Raw genomic sequence first — 17,142 nt, forward strand, 5'->3', positions numbered from 1 at the left:
GAAGAGTGGTGATTCCCCAATTAATTCAGAAGTTAACTTGCCCTGGCTCCCCATCCAATGATCACACAACACATTGTGTCCTGTTCTACTAAATTCAAGAAGAAGTGAATTGAGGGAAGGGGAGAGAGTTGGGTAAAAGCTGGGTAGAGCTTTTTGGAAAAACAAAATATAGGCCCAGTTTCTCCCATATGTTCCATGCCTTCTTGAAAGTTGTGATTGTTTCAGTGTGCCAACTGGCTCTGAGAAGGTGGACACCCACCCTTCATACAGAGCCCTTACCAGGTCAGTGTGCAAGTTTGAGGTCCTTCCTTTAACCACTGCAAATGGAATCCCCATGTCCCTCCTCCCTCCCCTAGAGATGTCCTCTGCCAGCCCCACAGCTCTCCTCCTTCTCCTCCTCTGGTTTAGGTCTTGGCCTCCGTTTCTGTTCAGACCCTGGCTTTACCCTCCTCACTTTTCCTGTGTGGACTACCTTGCTTAGTTTGGAAACCTGTCGATACAAAAGATGGGATTTCTCTAGCCACTGATGTGCTGGGGTGGGTGTCTGGGCATCTGCTATTTGGAGGAAGGACACAGAAAGAACAGCATGAAAGGAAGCTCCATCAAAGATCCTCCTGGCCCCATTCACTTGGGAATCTTGTCTCCTTGTTTTCCTTCCTGGGAACGGGAGAAGCGTCAGGGCAAAGCACCCTCCACTCCTCTGAACAGTTCCCTCCATCTTCTCAGTAATATTCCCCTTTTAAGTGGCAGATCACAGGCAGTGCCAGGGGCTCTGGCCTGTGGCCTTGTCCAGCCAAAGTGGGCGATGTGCACATGGGTGGGTACATGTGCAGGGGCGGGGTTGATTGCGAGCCCTGGAAGCAAAGCTACATGGGCCAATTTCAAGCTAATGGCTTCTCCTTCGGCAGGCTTTTGGTTCTGGGACACGGCGGCCTCCTGCTTTGGGTCAGGAGTTGCCTCACTGGCACAAACTCTTGTCTCTGCACTGCTTGGTTGTGCAGGCAAGACAAGGCCAGAGAAGAGGCAGCCCCGGAGCCACTACCGCCACGGCCCAGTGGAATTCCTGGGCTGCTTCTGCTTGCTGGGCACTGGATTCGTTATCACCCTTCCACCACCAACTGGGTTGGAGAGACAGAGGCGGGGGAGGCTGAGGTGACGCCCCCAGTTGCTGTGCCGCCTGTGCCTTGAGTGCTCGGCTTCTGTTCATAGTGGCTGGGAGCAGGAAACCAGTTGCCTTTGGCTCAGCAATCTGCTTTTCAGATGTTTGCCCATTAACATTTGGGTGGCTGACTCCACGTCTCACTCCGGCTGAGTTTCTGTGTGCAGCTCTGGCTATATAAAGTGCGCCTCCAATCCCCCTTGGGGTGTGCGGGTGCTTATATATTGCAGCCAGAGTGGGGAGGGCAAACTCATGAGTGCGTGCAGGCAGAGGGGGAGAGAGAAGCGCCATGTGAACCCTGCCCCTGCTCCTGTGCTGCTGCTGCTGCTGCTGCTGCCACTCAGGCCTTTCCCCAGAGCGCTAGAAGGTGCATTTTTAGGCTGGTGCAGGAGCATGTGCATTCATGCATTGCCTGCGGAGGAGGGTGGCACTTCCACACCAACATTTTGTGAAGGAGGCACATCTTGACTCCGCGTTGTCATCACTCGGTGAGAAATGCCTGTAATGTTCTAAGGGACCAGGAAGAGACAAAGCCTGCGAGGTAAAGGGGCATCTGGCAAGCGCAGTGCCAGCATCGGGGTTGATTATTTGGAGCCGTCGAGGGGCTAAATGTCCCTCTACTGCAGTCACATGCCTGTCTATTCAGAAGTCGACTGGTGAACTGATTTAGCTAGCCGGTGAAGTTGAATACATTTACCTGTTGTAAAACCTCAGTGAAGGTTCTCTTTTGAAGCTACTGAAAGAATGGGGCATGTTACCTTATGATACCTCTTGATTTAATAAATAAAAGCTACCATTGGTTGTTAAAGGGAAAGGTCATGTTAGCGTCTTCCTCTTTTTCAAATCTTTGAATATGGAACGTGTAGTTATTCCCAACCCTCATCGCAAACCCAGTGGCTCAGGCTCCCTCCGCGTCTTTGTACTGAAGTTGACTTCTGCTGATCCCTGTTGCCTTCAGATTTATTTATTTATTTATTACATTTTTATACCGCCCAATAGCCGAAGCTCTCTGGGCGGTTCACAAAAATTAAAACCATCATAAAACAACCAACAGGTTAAAAGCACAAATACAAAAAATACAGTATAAAAAGCACAACCAGGATAAAACCACGCAGCAGAAATTGATACAAGATTAAAATACAAAGTTAGAACAGTAAAATTTAAATTTAAGTTAGAATTAAGTGTTAAAATACTGAGAGAATAAAAAGGTCTTCAGCTGGCGATGAAAGGAGTACAGTGTAGGCGCCAGGCGGACCTCTCTGGGGAGCTCATTCCACAACCGGGGTGCCACAGCGGAGAAAGCCCTCCTCCTAGTAGCCACCTGCCTCACTTCCTTTGGCAGGGGCTCACAGAGAAGGGCCCCTGCAGATGATCTTAAGGTCCGGGCAGGTACATATGGGAGGAGGCGTTCCTTCAAATAACCTGGCCCCAAACCGTTTAGGGCTTTAAATGTCAATACCAGCACTTTGAATCGGGTCCAGACCTGGACTGGCAGCCAATGGAGTTGTAAAAGGACTGGCGTAATGTGGTCTCGTCGGCCAGTCCCTGTTAGTAAACGGGCTGCCCTGTTTTGTACCAGCTGAAGCTTCCGGATCGTTTTCAAAGGCAGCCCCACGTATAACGCATTGCAGTAATCCAAATGAGAGGTTATCAGAGCACGGATAACTGTAGCTAGGCTAGTTTCGAAGGAAAGCACCTTGGTAGCTGTAAAAATTAGTCTTTGTTGTATAGAGACAGGGTATTCTACATTTTTCACTTTATATTCCTTTGGTCTAAAGGCGGCCATGTCTGCTGGGTCCATTTCATTTCTGTTTCTCTTCCAGTGTGCTAACTGTAGTCCAGTCTCACTTCAAAGGATTGCCAATTCTGAGTAAGGGGAGACATGCTAGAGGTGAACAAAATCATGCATGGTGTGGAGAATGTGGATAGGGTGACATTTTTCTCCCTCTCCCATAGTATTAGAATTTGCTTCCACAAGATGTAATGACGGCCACCAATTTAGATGACTTTAAAAGGGCATTAGAGAGATTCATGGTGAATAAGGCGATCAATGGCTGCTAGTCCTGATGGCTCTATGCTACCTCCAATAACACCAGTTCCTGGGGAACGTGGCTGGGAGGGCGCTATTGCAGCCGTGTCCCGTGGGCAGCTGATCAGCCACTGTGTGAACCGAAGGCAGGATCAGATGGACCTTGATCTTAACCAGCATGGCTCTTCTTATGGTCACTGTGTAATGGGTTGTAACCTCTCCTAAGGAAGCCCTTCCTGTTCCTTCCTGTTCCCCATTCTTTCACTCTGGGTCAGGGCTCATTAAGGTGATGGGCCTTGTCTGACAACTTCTCTTCCACATGGGTTGTGGCATTGTCCTTTCCCCAGCCATGTGGTTCCTTCAAGGGCCGCCATACCTGCTTCTGGCACATGGGATGGAACCAGCCTCCCAGGGACTGGCAATGGGGCCAGGGGCTGCTTGAATCCCCCTGCGATTCTGAGTCTCTTTGGGGAAACAGACCAAGACTGGCCAGGTGCAGGAGAGGAGGAGCTTCTTGAGCAGAAGAAGGGATTTGAGCAGCTTGTCATAGAATCATAGAATCATAGAATAGCAGAGTTGGAAGGGGCCTACAAGGCCATCGAGTCCAACCCCCTGCTCAATGCAGGAATCCACCCTAAAGCATCCCTGACAGAGGGTTGTCCAGCTGCCTCTTGAAGGCCTCTAGTGTGGGAGAGCCCACAACCTCCCTAGGTCATGGGTTCCATTGCCGTACTGCTCTAACAGCCATGAAGTTTTTCCTGATGTCCAGCCGGAATCTGGCTTCCTGTAACCTGAGCCATTCCGTGTCCTGCACTCTTGGAGGATCGAGAAGAGATCCTGGCCCTCCTCTGTGTGACAACCTTTTAAGTATTTGTCATGCAAATGAAGCCCATTGAAATTCCTTCTTCTGCCCCAGGGGTGGGCAAAGCTTTTGCCCTTGAAGGCCATCTGCAGCAGTGGGTTGTGGGTCAGGGGCTGTACCCGTGCATGCAGGGGAAGGCTCTGCCCTGGCATTGTCTTCCTCATTTTAAGATGCACTCCCAACAGCCCACCAAAAGCTGTCTCCCTTAGTACAATCGTGTGTGTGTGTGTGTGTGGTGCTATCGGGGGGGGGGGGTGGACACAGGTAACACACAAGGCCTCTGAAGGCCCTGCCTGCTTTTGTATAGGGCTGCCTTAAATAGACCTCCCCCCCACCCAATCATCTCAAAAACTAGCCAATTCTATGCATGTTTACTTTGAAGTACGTTCCACTGTGTTTAATGGCCCTTACCTCCCAGGAAGAGTGCACAGGGTTGCAGCCCAAGTCTGGATATTTTTGTCCTTAAATTTTATGTATGGGTTAAGTTGGTACTGAGCAACAATGTGCTTCTCTTCTCTTCTCTTCTCTTCTCTTCTCTTCTCTTCTCTTCTCTTCTCTTCTCTTCTCTTCTCTCAGTAATTGTAACTAAATAACAACAAGTTCCCCACCTTCTACTAGTAACAACAAAGTTTTCCAGGTAAAATACATCCAAAACCAAACAAAGAGTTATGAAAGGAGAAAGCCAGCAGGGGCATGGGTGGGGTGGGGGGGCTTCCCAGTGCCACATGTGTGGCGATCTGCCTGCTGCACAGAAGTCGTGGCTATGTGCTCGGTGTACTACTGAGCTCCTGGCTCTCAAGGATCAAGCTCGCTCCCTTGAGGCCCAGGATGCCGACCTGGAGAAGCAAAGCGAGGCAGAGAGGTTGGTGGATGAGGCCTTCGGGGACCTATTAGCCTGGCCCCAATCCCAGTGTGAGAGCTCCTCTGCGGTCACGGAGGATGAGGGTCCTGGGGAAGGAGGGCGTCATTCTGATGAGGAGGGAAATGATCTCTTAGAGGGACCCATTCCTCAGAAGATGGGCAAACATCCTTTGGCACTGGGGATGTGCTTCTGGGGGGAGGGGGCTCGTGATAGTGGGAGATCTGACCATTACACACACGGACAGCTAGGTTTGTGATGGGCGCACAGATCGCATGGTGAATTGCCTGCCTGGTGCGAAGGTTGCGGATATCACAAGCCATCTAGATAGCCTAGTAGACAGTGCTGGGGTGGAGTCAGTTGTCGTGGTCCATGTTGGTACCAACAATGTGGAGAAATGTAGTCGTGAGGTCCTGGAAGCCAAATTTACGTTGCTAGGCAGGAGGTTGAAATCCAGGATCACCAAGGTGGCTTTCCCTTTTGCTTCCTTTGAAATCTATTTTAAAGTCATAGAATCATAGAATAGCAGAGTTGGAAGGGGCCTACAAGGCCATACAGTCCAACCCCCTGCTCAATGCAGGAATCCACCCTAAAGCATCCCTGACAGAGGGTTGTCCAGCTGCCTCTTGAAGGCCTCTCATGTGGAAGAGGCCACAACCTCACAAAGCAACTGATTCCATTGTTGTACTGCTCTAACAGTCAGGAAGTTTTTCCTGATGTTCAGCTGGAATCTGGCTTCCTTTAACTTGAGCCCATTATTCCGTGTCCTGCACTCTGGGAGGATCGGGAAGAGATCCTGGCCCTCCTCTGAGTGACAACCTTTTAAGTCTTTGAAGAGTGCTATCAGCACAGGGCCAGCTAGACAGGCGCAGCTGAGAAGTCTCAATGTGTGGATGAGATGGTGGTGCAGGGAGGAGGGGTTCAGATTTGTTAAGCACTGGGGAATATTTTGGGACAAGCCAGGCCTGTACAAGAGGGACGAGCTCTACTTGAACCAAAATGGAACCAGACTGCTGGTGCTAAACATAAAAGTAAACCCCTGGGTTAAATTATCCCAAGGGAGTGAAAATGAAAATATTTTCAATTGCCTAAATACAGAAGAGGAGGAAATAGACCATGAATATATGGTGGAACATGATAGCCAATCAAAGAGGCCTAATTGCCTTAGGAAAAGATGCACGTACGAGAGTCATCTGGGGAGGGACACCATGTATAGGAGTTTCTGTGTAAATTCCAGAAGCCTCCAAGCCAAACTGGGAGAATTAGAGTGCTTTTTTCAAAGGAGAACCTGGACATAGTGGGCATTACAGGAACCTGGTGGAATAGAGAGAATCATAGAATCATAGAATAGCAGAGTTGGAAGGGGCCTACAAGGCCATCGAGTCCAACGCCCTGCTCAATGCAGGAATCCACCTCAAAGCATCCCTGACAGATGGTTGTCTGGCTGCCTCTTGAATGACTCTAGTGTGGGTGAGCCCACAACCTCCCATTGTCGTACTGCTCTAACAGTCAGGAAGTGGGATATGTTCATCTCTGGATGTAAACTATACAGATAGGACAGGGAAGGGCGTACTGAAGGAGATGTTGCCCGCTATGGCAAAGAGGGCATAGTGTCGAGCAGACTAGAACACCTAAATGGGTCAGATGCTTCCACAGAAGCACAGTGGGTGACAATACCGGGCTCCAGAACTAATTTAGTGCTAGGAAGGTGCTATCATCCCCCAGACCAGAATGCTCATCACAACCTTGAGATGGAAAATGAAATCAGAGAGGCTTCCAAACTTGGAGGTGTTGTAATAATGGGTGACTTGAATCACTCCCGACATTGACTGGATAAATGCATGTTCCAGTCATGACAAAAAGGTAAAATTTATTGATGCCCAAAATGACTGTGCCCTAGAACATTTGTTCATGCACAGTGACTCTGGATTTAATCCTAAGTGGTGTCGCTCAGGACATATTGGGAGATGTAAATGTTGAACCAATAGGTAATAGTGACCCTAGTGCTATCAGATTCAGTATATATTTAACTGGGAAACTGCTCAGGAAGTCCATCACAATCACATTTGATTTCAAAAGAGGAAACTTCTCTAAAATGAGGTGAAAAGGAAATTAAATGGGCTCCAAGCGGGGCAATTCCCTTCAAAAAATTACAATAATAGAAATTCAGCTAAAATGTATATCACAGATTAGGAAAGGTAGCATCAAGCCCCAGAAGTCACTGGGATAGTTAACCAGCAGAGTCAAGGAAGCTTTTAGTAAAAAGAGGCTTCTTTCAGAAAATGAAAGTCTTGCCCAAGTGAGGAAAATAAAAGGGAGCACAAATTTGTGAAAAGGAGATGCAAGCAGACAAATGCAAAAAAGCATTTTGAAGAGCGCATCGCCAACAACATCAAGGCTGACAATAAAGAATTCTTTAAACATATCAGAAGCAGGAAACCAGTGAGGGAAGAAGTCAGATGACAATGGAGTTAAAGGAGGACTGAAGGAGGACGAAGAAATTGCAGAGAAGTTGAATGAATTCTTTTCATTCGTCTTCACTGCAGAGGATACAGGACAGATACCTGTGCCTCAACTGATGTTATCAGGAAGGGTTTCAGAGGAACTGAGGCACATAATGATGACAAAAAATGAAGTTCTCAACCTTACTGATAAATGGAAAGCAAATCACTGGGCCGAAATGGTATCCATCCTAGTTTTTTCAAAGAACTCAAATATGAAATTGCTGATCTTCTAACCAAACTAGGCAGCATGTCCTTAAGCTCAGCCTCTGTACCAGAGGACTGGAAGATGGCCAATGTAACACCCATTTTTAAAAAGGGATCCAGGAGGGATCCTGGTAATTAATTACAGGCTGGTTAGCTTAATGTCTGTTCTGGGTAAATTGGTGGAAAGCATTATTAAAGATAAAATTAGTAAGCATATGGAAGTATAAGCCCTGTAGAAAAAGAATTAACACAGCTTCCACAGAGGTAAATCCTGTTGCAGTAACCTTTTAAAGTTTTCAATAGTGTCAGTAAACATGTAGACAGGGATGATCTGGTAGACATTGAGTACTTGCACTTCCAAAAGGCTTTTGACAAAGTCCCTCACCAAAGACACCTGAGCAAATTTAGCAGTCATGGAATAAGAGGAGAGGTCCTCTTATGGATCAGTAACCGGTTAAAGAATAGAAAACAGAGAGTAAGAATAAAAGGTAAATTCTCCCAATGGAGGGAAATAAATAGTGGGGTCCACAGGGATCAGTATTAGGACCAATTCTTTTCAACTTGTTCGTAGAGTCATAGAATCATAGAAAAGCAGAGTTGGAAGGGGCCTACAAGGCCATCGAGTCCAACCCCCTGCTCAGTGCAGGAATCCACCCTAAACCATCCCTGACAGAGGGTTGTCCAGCTGCCTCTTGAAGGCCTCTAGGGTGGGAGAGCCAACAACCTCCCTAGGTCATGGGTTCCATTGTCATACTGCTCTAACAGCGATGAAGTTTTTCCTGATGTCCAGCCAGAATCTGGCTTCCTGTAACTTATTCCATGTCCTGCACTCTTGGAGGATCGAGAAGAGATCCTGGCCCTCCTCTGTGTGACAACCTTTTAAGTATTTGAAGAGTGCTCTCATGCTATCATAAATGATCTGGAATAAGGAGTGAGCAAGGAAGTGGCCAAGTTTGCTGATGGCACCAAATTTTTTAGGGTTGTTAAAGCTGAAGGGGATTGTGAGGAGCTCCAGAAGGTTCAGTGTAAGCCAGTGTAATGTGATGCATGTTGGAGATCTGAGTTTTCAGTGACCAACCAAGAAAGAGATTTTGCAGCTGTGGTGGAAAATGTCCACCCAGTGTGCAGCCATTGTAAAAATGGCAAACTCCATGTTAGGCGTAATACAAAAATGAATTGAGAATAAAAGTGCCAATAGATTCCATTATGCAAATGTATGGTTCGACCACACTTAGAAAGTTTGTACAGTTCTCACCACACCTAAAATAACACATTGTAAATCTAGAAATAGTGCAGAAAAGAGCAATTAGAATGATCAAGGGACTGAAGCATCTCCCCTAAGAGGGAAAGTTATAACAGCTGGGATTGTTTAGCTTGGAAAAAAGGAGGGTAATGGGGAGACAAGATAGAGGTGTACAGAATTATGTGTGGTGTAGAGACATTTTTCTCCCTCTCCCCATAATACTAGAACCCAAAGGGGTCATTATGTACACTGATGGTGCTATATAAATAAATAATAATAATAATAATCATTATCCCATGAAGCTGATTGAGATTCTGGACAAACAGAAAGAAATACTTCATCACAAAGAGCCTGCCTATGGAACTCACTACCACAAGATGTAGTGATGGCCACCAATTTGGATGTCTTTTAAATGGGGTTGGATGATTTCCTGGAGAAGGCTATCAATGGCTACTAGTCCAGAGGTCTATGGTTACCTCCAGTACCAGAGGCAGTATGACTATGTACACCAGTAGCTGGGGAACATGGGCGGGAGAGTATTGTTGCACTCATGTCCTACTTGTGGGTCCCTGGTTGACAGCCACTGGGTAGACTGAGTGCTGGACTAGATGGACTTTGGTCTGATCCAACGTGGCTCTTTTCCTGTTCTTATATTATGCTGCCTTTTTTCCTTTTCTTTTCTTTTGAATGCCTAAAATTCCAATAGACTGGTTAGATTTTGAGAAATTGTACTTCCCTGAGGCTTTTAAATATATATATATATAGCAGAACAGAAAGACTTAAAAATGTTTTAGATGTGCTGAGTCCAATTTGGCTGTATGCTTGTGCTGTATTTCAGCCGCATCACACACACACACACACACACCCCAACTGTAAAAACAACATTAATAATAGGAGAACGTTTTCACTGAGAACGAATGACCAAATCAGACTACTAAAGCATGAGATGCTGGAAAGGCATTTTTAATTAGAACACATGCATCCAGGCCTTTGATCGCGATGTGCACAACTGAAGGAATCAGAGCTCCGCAAGGGCAAATGGGCCACGAACTAACTCGGAAAGAGAAGCCAGATTCATGGTGGATCACTGAAGGGAAAAGGCCTCCCCGGTGTGTGACGATCGCAGAAAGGGAAGCAGCTAAATCGGGACAATTCGAAGGAGGATGGCAAATAAGAGGCCCAGAGTGCCGTGCCCCTTACCCACAGCTCTGGTGCCATTGCAGCTGGGATCCTGTGCACAGGGATGTCACGGAACTGGAAAAGGAAACCAAAAGGATCAGGTGACTAGTTTAGAGTAGTTTCCCCTGCTGCGACCGCTGAGCTGGTTGTGTTAACCCAGGAGTGTGGGGCACAGAAAGAGTCCATCACGGGGCTGCTAACTCTGCATCTTCTGTGTTCTGCTCACTATGGGTGCTGAATTACTTGCTCTAAGTAATACCTATCAGGAGAGTGACCTGGCCTGATGGCTGCTGAGCACTGGGCTGTGAGTGGAGTGTTCTGTTTCCTTGGAGGCAAAGTAGCTGGAACTTGTGTTGGTGTGTGTGTGTGTGTGTGTGTGTGTGTGTGTGTGTGTTTGAGAGAGAGAGAGAGAGAGAGAGAGAGAGAGAGAGAGAGAGAGAGAGAGAGATTCCCATCCAGCTTCTTCACAACTGGGGCCTTAGCTAGATGGGGCTTTATCCCGGGGTGAACCTCGGGATTGTCCCTGTGCATCCACATGACGAACAGGGGATCCCGGGCTCACGGAGGGATCAACCCTCCCTTGCCCCAGGATAACAGGCACCACTTGTAGCCTGTTTTTTCTCACGGTCTCGGGCTCAGCATGTGGCCCCTCTAGCAAGCGGTTTTCCTGGCTCCTTGCAATTACTCGTGAGGAGCCAGGAGCTGCGGACGAGGCGCAGCAGTCCCCAGGAGCGCTGCGCCCATTGGGGCCAGGGAAGGACATCGCGGACCGGGTGGGGGGAGATCGCGGACAGGGGGAAGGAGATCGCAGACGGGGGGTTGGGAACTTTTTTTTTTTTAAAAAAAAAACTTACTTTTGTGCAGGAGCACTCCTGCGCATCTGGCCCCTCCTGAAAACAAAATAAAAAAATGGCGAGAGCGTGTAGACTAGGGCGAGATCCTGCGATATTTGCATCGTGGGATCTCCCCTGGTCAGGCCCGGATTTACCAGTCGGTCTAGCAAAGGCCTGGCTGTGATCCCTTCCCCACCAAAGCGTCCCATAGCTGTTCTCAGGATGCGTTGTGGTTTGCCAGCCGTGCTCACATAGACCCAGGATGCTTCCAGGTGTTGGGAGGGGCAGGTAGCTCTTTGTGCTACCAATCACAAGGCACCGGGCAGCAATGTCATTTTTTTCCTTAATGGGTTTTCTGCTACAAGGGAAAAGATGGAAGCAGCAGCAGCAGCAGCAGGGAAACATGCAGTGGGGGTGGGGTGGGGGTCTATAAGTGAAAGGGGCTTACAAGTATAACTTTCCACATGCAAAGGGGGAGCCGTAGCTCAGTGTGATAGAGCCCTTGCTTGGCACGCAGAAGGTTCCAGGTTCAAGCCCAGTTTCTCCAGGTAGGGGAGGAAAGAGATCCACTTGAAACCCTGGAGAGCCACGGCTGCCAGTCAGTGTCACCAGTACTGGGCTGGATGGACCGACTTCGTACAAGGCAGCTTCCAGAGTTTCCTATGATGGCGCCATGAAAGCGTCATCTGGATGCACCTCAGCCTCCACCTGCAAAGCGTGGCCTGGCTTCGTTTGTGGCCTTTCAGTGGTTTGTGTCCGTGAAAAGCCCCAAAGAATCTGCTCATGCAATATGTTCATTGTGTCATAGCATCATGGGTTTTATAGTCATTGGGCTGCATGAACAGGACTGGGAAAGGGAGAGGAAAGAAGGGGAGGAAGGGGGAGCATGGTTTCTGAGCTATGGTGGGGGGGCGGGATGTTTAGGGCAACGGAGGCCCACCGGAAGCCCTGTTGGAGCCCCACACTCGCCTTCAAGCGCTCTGGGCAAGACGTAGCTGACACAACAGTTCCTCACTTCTTTTCGGAAGAAACATGAAGCCTAGAAACTTCATGTTCCGAATTGGAAAATCCAACCCATTGTGTTTAACGATGTCTACTTCTGCTGATATATCCATTTTAGTTGTGTGTGCTATTCTGTTTTATTCATATAATGAGCTACTCTGGGTATCTGCTGGGGCGGGAAGGCAGAAGAGAAGGGAAGCCTGCTTCTGATGTCCTCAGTGGCAAATTGTCAAGAAAAGCAGTTGCTAAATTTGGGCATAACTAGTCACAAGATGCCAACTTCGGGCTGAATTTGAGCCTGGGCTAGTTGAGCCAGGAACCTCAGCTTTGCAATCCATTGGGCCTGTTCAGACGATACGTCAGGCTCTGTGGTGAGTGAAGCTGTGGTTCTCTGGGGTTAGCATGAACCACAAGCCCTGCTGTGGCACACAACACTTTTAAGCCATGGCTAGAGCCACTAACCCTGCTGCGGATGGTCTAACTGGGGTTAGTGAGTGAGCAGAGTTTAGCAAAACGCATCGCACGAGACACCTTAGAGCCTGGCCGCTCAACCAAAAGCCTTAACACCAGCAGGGTTTAAGGTGTCTTCTGAACAGGCCCATTTTGGCTTTTACAGTCCTGAATAATTTCATGTCATCAGCATACCTCACAGCTCTCGCCTACTTTTGGATCATTTATGAACAAGTACAGATGCTTGAGGGACCCCAGCCCAAAGGAGTGTGTGCTTCAGGTCATGTTGCCCCTATGTCCTGGGAGGTTTCAGGAGCATCTGTACACTGGCAGACCGTATGGAATTCAGACCAATGGGAGCACAAGATGAACCGTGCTGTGTCAGACCAAAAGCCCAGTGGCTTCAGCATTCTGTTCCCATAGTGGCCAACCAGACGCCCACGGGGAATTCGCAAGTGGAGCATGGGGACAATGATAGCACCCCACCCCCCCGGTCCAGCAAGTGGCACCTAGAGGCATCCAGAGGCCTCTGAATCTGGAGGTGATATGTAGCCATTGTGATGGCTATTTATTATTTATTTTATTAAGACATTTGTATCCCACCCTATATCACAAGGATCTTAGGGTGGCATACAGGTAAAATCATACAACCACTACAGTATAAAGTAATAAATACACACAGCTAAAAACAAACTAACCATTAATAAGCTAAAACCAGTACAAAATTTAAAAACCGTAAAGCCAATTAAAGCAATTAAAACTATATACAGGCTTGGTGAATATTAGCCGTCAAAGGCTTTGTTAAAAAGCCAGGTCTTAACTTGGTGCCGAAATGAAACCAGTGCCGGTGCCAGTTGGGCCTCCAAGGGGAGGGCATTCCACAGCTGGGGTGCCACAACAGAGAAAGCCCTCTCCCACGTTTCACCATAGCATAAATCTCATGTTGGTGGGATATGGAGGAGGGCTCTTCCAACACACCTCAAATCTCGGGCAGGCATATATAGGGAGAGGCACTCCCTCAAGCATCAAGGTCCCAAGCTGTTTAGGGCTTTAAATGTGATTACCAACACCTTGAATTCTGACCAGGAACGTATTAGCAGCCAGTGCAATTCCTTTAAAACCAGTGTTATGTGGTCTCTATGAGATGTCCCAGTCAGCAGTCTAGCTGCTCCATTTTGCACTAGCTGCAACTTCTGAGTCGTCTTCAAGGGCAGCCCCACATAGAGTGCCTTGCAGTAGTCTAATCTGGAAGTTACCTGCACATGCACTACTGTGGCTAGGTTATCCCTGTCCAGGAAAGGCCATAGCTGGCAGGTCAGCTGAAGCTTACCCCCAAGTACTCCGGGCCACGGAATCCACCTGGGCCTCCAGTGACAAGGATGGACCTAGGAATGACTAGTAGCCTTTGGCAGCCTTCTCCTCCATGGATGGGCCTGCTTCGCGCGCAGAAGGTCTCCGGGGCAGCCCTTGGCACCCCCAGTTTAAAAGGGCCTCAGGTAGGACAGTTGGGAGATGCCCTCTGCCTGCCCAGCAGTGTGGAGAGGGCTTCGGTTTTAGAGGAGACTAAATGGACTAATCAGGACAGGGCAACTTCAGATGTATCACCGCATCCCCTCACTCTATGCCCTCCAAAGAACGTAACGCTGCGCCAGGGAGGCGCAAAGGCAGCCGTGTGGGTGTCCACCGTCCCCTTGAAGCAGCATTGCCACACCCAAAGCTTCCTCCTTTGCTGGACGCCTTCCGCTCTGCATCTGGACCCAGGAGCCAGGAGAGGAGAGCTGCCTTTGGCTGCTGGATTGCTCCTTAGAAGGGTGGCCCAGGCAGCTGTGGGCGGTTGCCGTAGGAGGAGGAGGGGGAGGGGAGGAGGCTTGAGCCGGAGGGCTGGAGAGCAATTAACTCCTATTCCCAGGCGTGTGGGATTGTCAGAGCCATTTGTCAGGCCTGCCCCCAGAGGCCCCCCGGCCCCCACCCTGGTGCTCTCGCAAGGAGGGAGGGAAACCCGACAGCCTCCTCTGCTGGGCACTATGGATCCCTTGGGGCCCAGAACTCTGCAATGGCAAATGACCCTTGCTCCCCACCCCCACTTAAATCCCAAGGCCGTGCACTGGCTTGACAAACGATGCTAGCTGCTCCCTGCCTTCCAGGGCTGCAGGCGCCCGTGAGCAGGAGTGTCAATCCCTGCCAATACAGGGGTCGGGGCGCCAGGTTAGGCCCTCTGGCAGAGTCGGTTCCCAGCTCCCTGCTCCTGGATCTGAGCAGGCAGCCCCCAGGTAAGCACCGTTTCCCTGCCCCAGGTTCCACATGGCCTTGTTTGTGTCAGGGAAAGGCCCCAGAGAATGCTCATTGTGTCACAGCAGCGTGGCTTTGGTTGTCTTTGGGTTGTGTGAACAGTTTGCTCACAGAAGCAGAGTTCGCGTGACTCTCCCCGCTCAGCAAGGGAAGCAGAGCATCATGACATGAAATAAATACGCAGGCATCTAGGCTACACTGGACAATTGGGCTAGAGGTGAATGCTTTGGAGTATAGCCCTTGTAGAAGGGGAGAACTGGGCAGGGGAGGTGCCTTCTTCCCTCTATTGCAGCCTTTGCTGTGCACAGAAATCCCCCCCCATACCTTTAGACCAAGCCTCCTGCGTACCTTTGCCCCGCCCTACCTGGTGCCAGGCTGGTTACTACTGCACAGTCCATCTGCCACACCTCAGCCCAGTTAAATCCACCTGATTGCCTTCTGCCTCAGGGCAACGCGATGGGTCACCCACTGGCTGGGTACACACACACCATGGGTTATTGTGTTGTCCGAACACCGTGCATTTTCTGCACGGTGGGTTAACGTGTTGTCTGAAGGCAGTGTGTTTTGTTCCTTAGAAATGTCGGCCTTAGAAATGTAGGCCAAGGTAGCAAGGGGTTTGGGCTAATGCCGTGCCACTAGGAGCCCTCTGCAGTGCTAATTGCACAACACCTGTGCCCTGTGCCAGGGATCACTCTCTTCTGGCAGCAGGGCTCAGCTGGGAAGGCTTCGCCCAGCCAACCACATTTCAACCCTGGAGGACGTCGCCCACCTCCTCTTTCCATGCTGCTACTATTGCTGCTGCTGCTGCTCCTCAAGGAGGGGGAGATTTCCTTCTTCTCACCCTCCCCCCTCAATAACCCACCACCACGGGACTTTTCCCATTCTAGCCTGCTAAGTGAAATTTATAAACACTGGGCCTGTTCAGACAACACGGTAAGCCGTGGTTAGTGAGCATGTTTAAACCATGGTTATGTAGCCATCATGGTTAGGAATGGTTCACAAGACACGTTAAGTCATGGTTCACATGACATGTTAAGCCATAGCTCAAAATGCTTAACCACTGTGGCTTAGCGTATCTAATGGGCAGGGTCACCACACTTTAAAACTTGAAAAGCCCGCCTGCTTCTTCTGCTCTTTTAGTTTTGTGGCTTTTGTTTCACCGTAAGCCACCTTGACGTTTATTTTGGGTTGGAGGTGGGGTCCTTTGTTTTTAGCAAAGGGCAAAGCAGAAATTCACTGAGGGCCCAATCCTACAACTCCCAGCATTCCCTGCCTGGAGTTGTAAGACTTCCCCCCCCCCCTGACTAAACAGGCATTGGATGACACCCTATAGTAATTAATCCCAGAAACCTCATAGTCTAATGCCAGGAATGTAGAATACGTACTGGTGGGGGGATGGATAGAGACGGGATGATACCTCGCCACCAAACCTATCACAAGCCTCTCAGCCACCTTAAGCAATAGTTAAGCAATAATGTGAGATCAGGCTTCAAACTCTCATCTTACACTTGTAATGGAAGCTAAAAAATTAAAAAATCAAACTATCACTGCCAGCCAGCAATTTTTGAAAAAAAATATGGACCCAAAGTGTGGGAATAGAAAAGTGTGGGAAGAGCCCTTCTCAGGAATAAGTGAGTGAGTAATCCGTGCTGAGGGAAGGGGCCAGCGTGGAAGTGGCCCCCGGTTACGTGAGCCCAGCCGCTCGGAGCGCAGGCGGCTTCACAGGACCAGGGCGAGGACGAGAGGCGCATAAGTGGGAGTGGGAGTGGGGGGGGGGGTGACTGGAACAAGGACGATCTGGTGCAAAAGGTGCGAAGAGCCCCCCCCCCCCCCGCATCAAGGGCATCACAGTTGCGTACTCGGGCAGGACTCCTAAGTGGGTTTGCCGGAATGGTGGGCTTGGCGGCTGCCGTTTCTCTCGAACCCTTTCGGAGGGGATTCCGTGGGGGCTTCGCAAGTCCAGGCACACGTTCCCCTGGGAGCGCCTGCCTCGCCTTCCTCAGAGTTTGGGGGGGGGGCTCCCCCAAGGAAAGAAGCGGGGGGGAGCGAGGGGGAGGAGGCGGGCCTGAGCCCCTCCGGGGGTCAGCCAGGGGACGCCCGTGCAAGCAAGGGAGGGACGCGCGGGCTGCGCGGCTGCCCTTGACCCGCCGCTCTTGCCCTGCAGGCGATGGAAACCCCAAAGAGAGCAGCCCGTTCATCAACAGCACAGACCTGGAGAAGGGGAAGGAATATGACGGGAAGAACATGGCCCTCTTCGAGGTCAGCTGTGGCCAAGCGGGGGGGGGGGAGCGCGGGGGGTCGAGGGGGGGCGGGGAGCCCCTGCCTCGCCTGCAGAGGGCCCGCGGGGCAGTCTGCGCCCGCCCAGGACTCTCCAGCGGAAGGGCTCCCGGGGAAGGGGATGGGCAGCCCCTTCCTGGCCTCGGGAGCCCCTCTGCTCCGAAGGGGGGGGGGCTGGCCGAGGGGGCAGTGGGCTGGGCTGGGCTAGGCGGGCCAAAGGAGCCCGGCCGTCTGGGCTGCCCTCACCCCCCC

General features: G+C 50.1%; 1 protein-coding gene across 1 annotated transcript in view; it reads left to right on the plus strand.

Moving 5' to 3' along the window:
- SLC12A5 (solute carrier family 12 member 5) overlaps positions 1-17,142 on the plus strand; it is a 67,646-nt gene that overhangs the window by 14,274 nt on the left and 36,230 nt on the right. Inside the window, exon 2 of the mRNA XM_063147517.1 lies at positions 16,778-16,872. Coding sequence (XP_063003587.1) covers positions 16,858-16,872 — 15 coding nt within the window. The 5' untranslated portion in view covers positions 16,778-16,857. The remainder of the gene's footprint in view (positions 1-16,777; positions 16,873-17,142) is intronic.

Source organism: Elgaria multicarinata, chromosome 1 (genome assembly GCF_023053635.1).
Source record: "Elgaria multicarinata webbii isolate HBS135686 ecotype San Diego chromosome 1, rElgMul1.1.pri, whole genome shotgun sequence".
In the NCBI taxonomy this organism is placed as follows: Eukaryota; Metazoa; Chordata; class Lepidosauria; order Squamata; family Anguidae; genus Elgaria; species Elgaria multicarinata.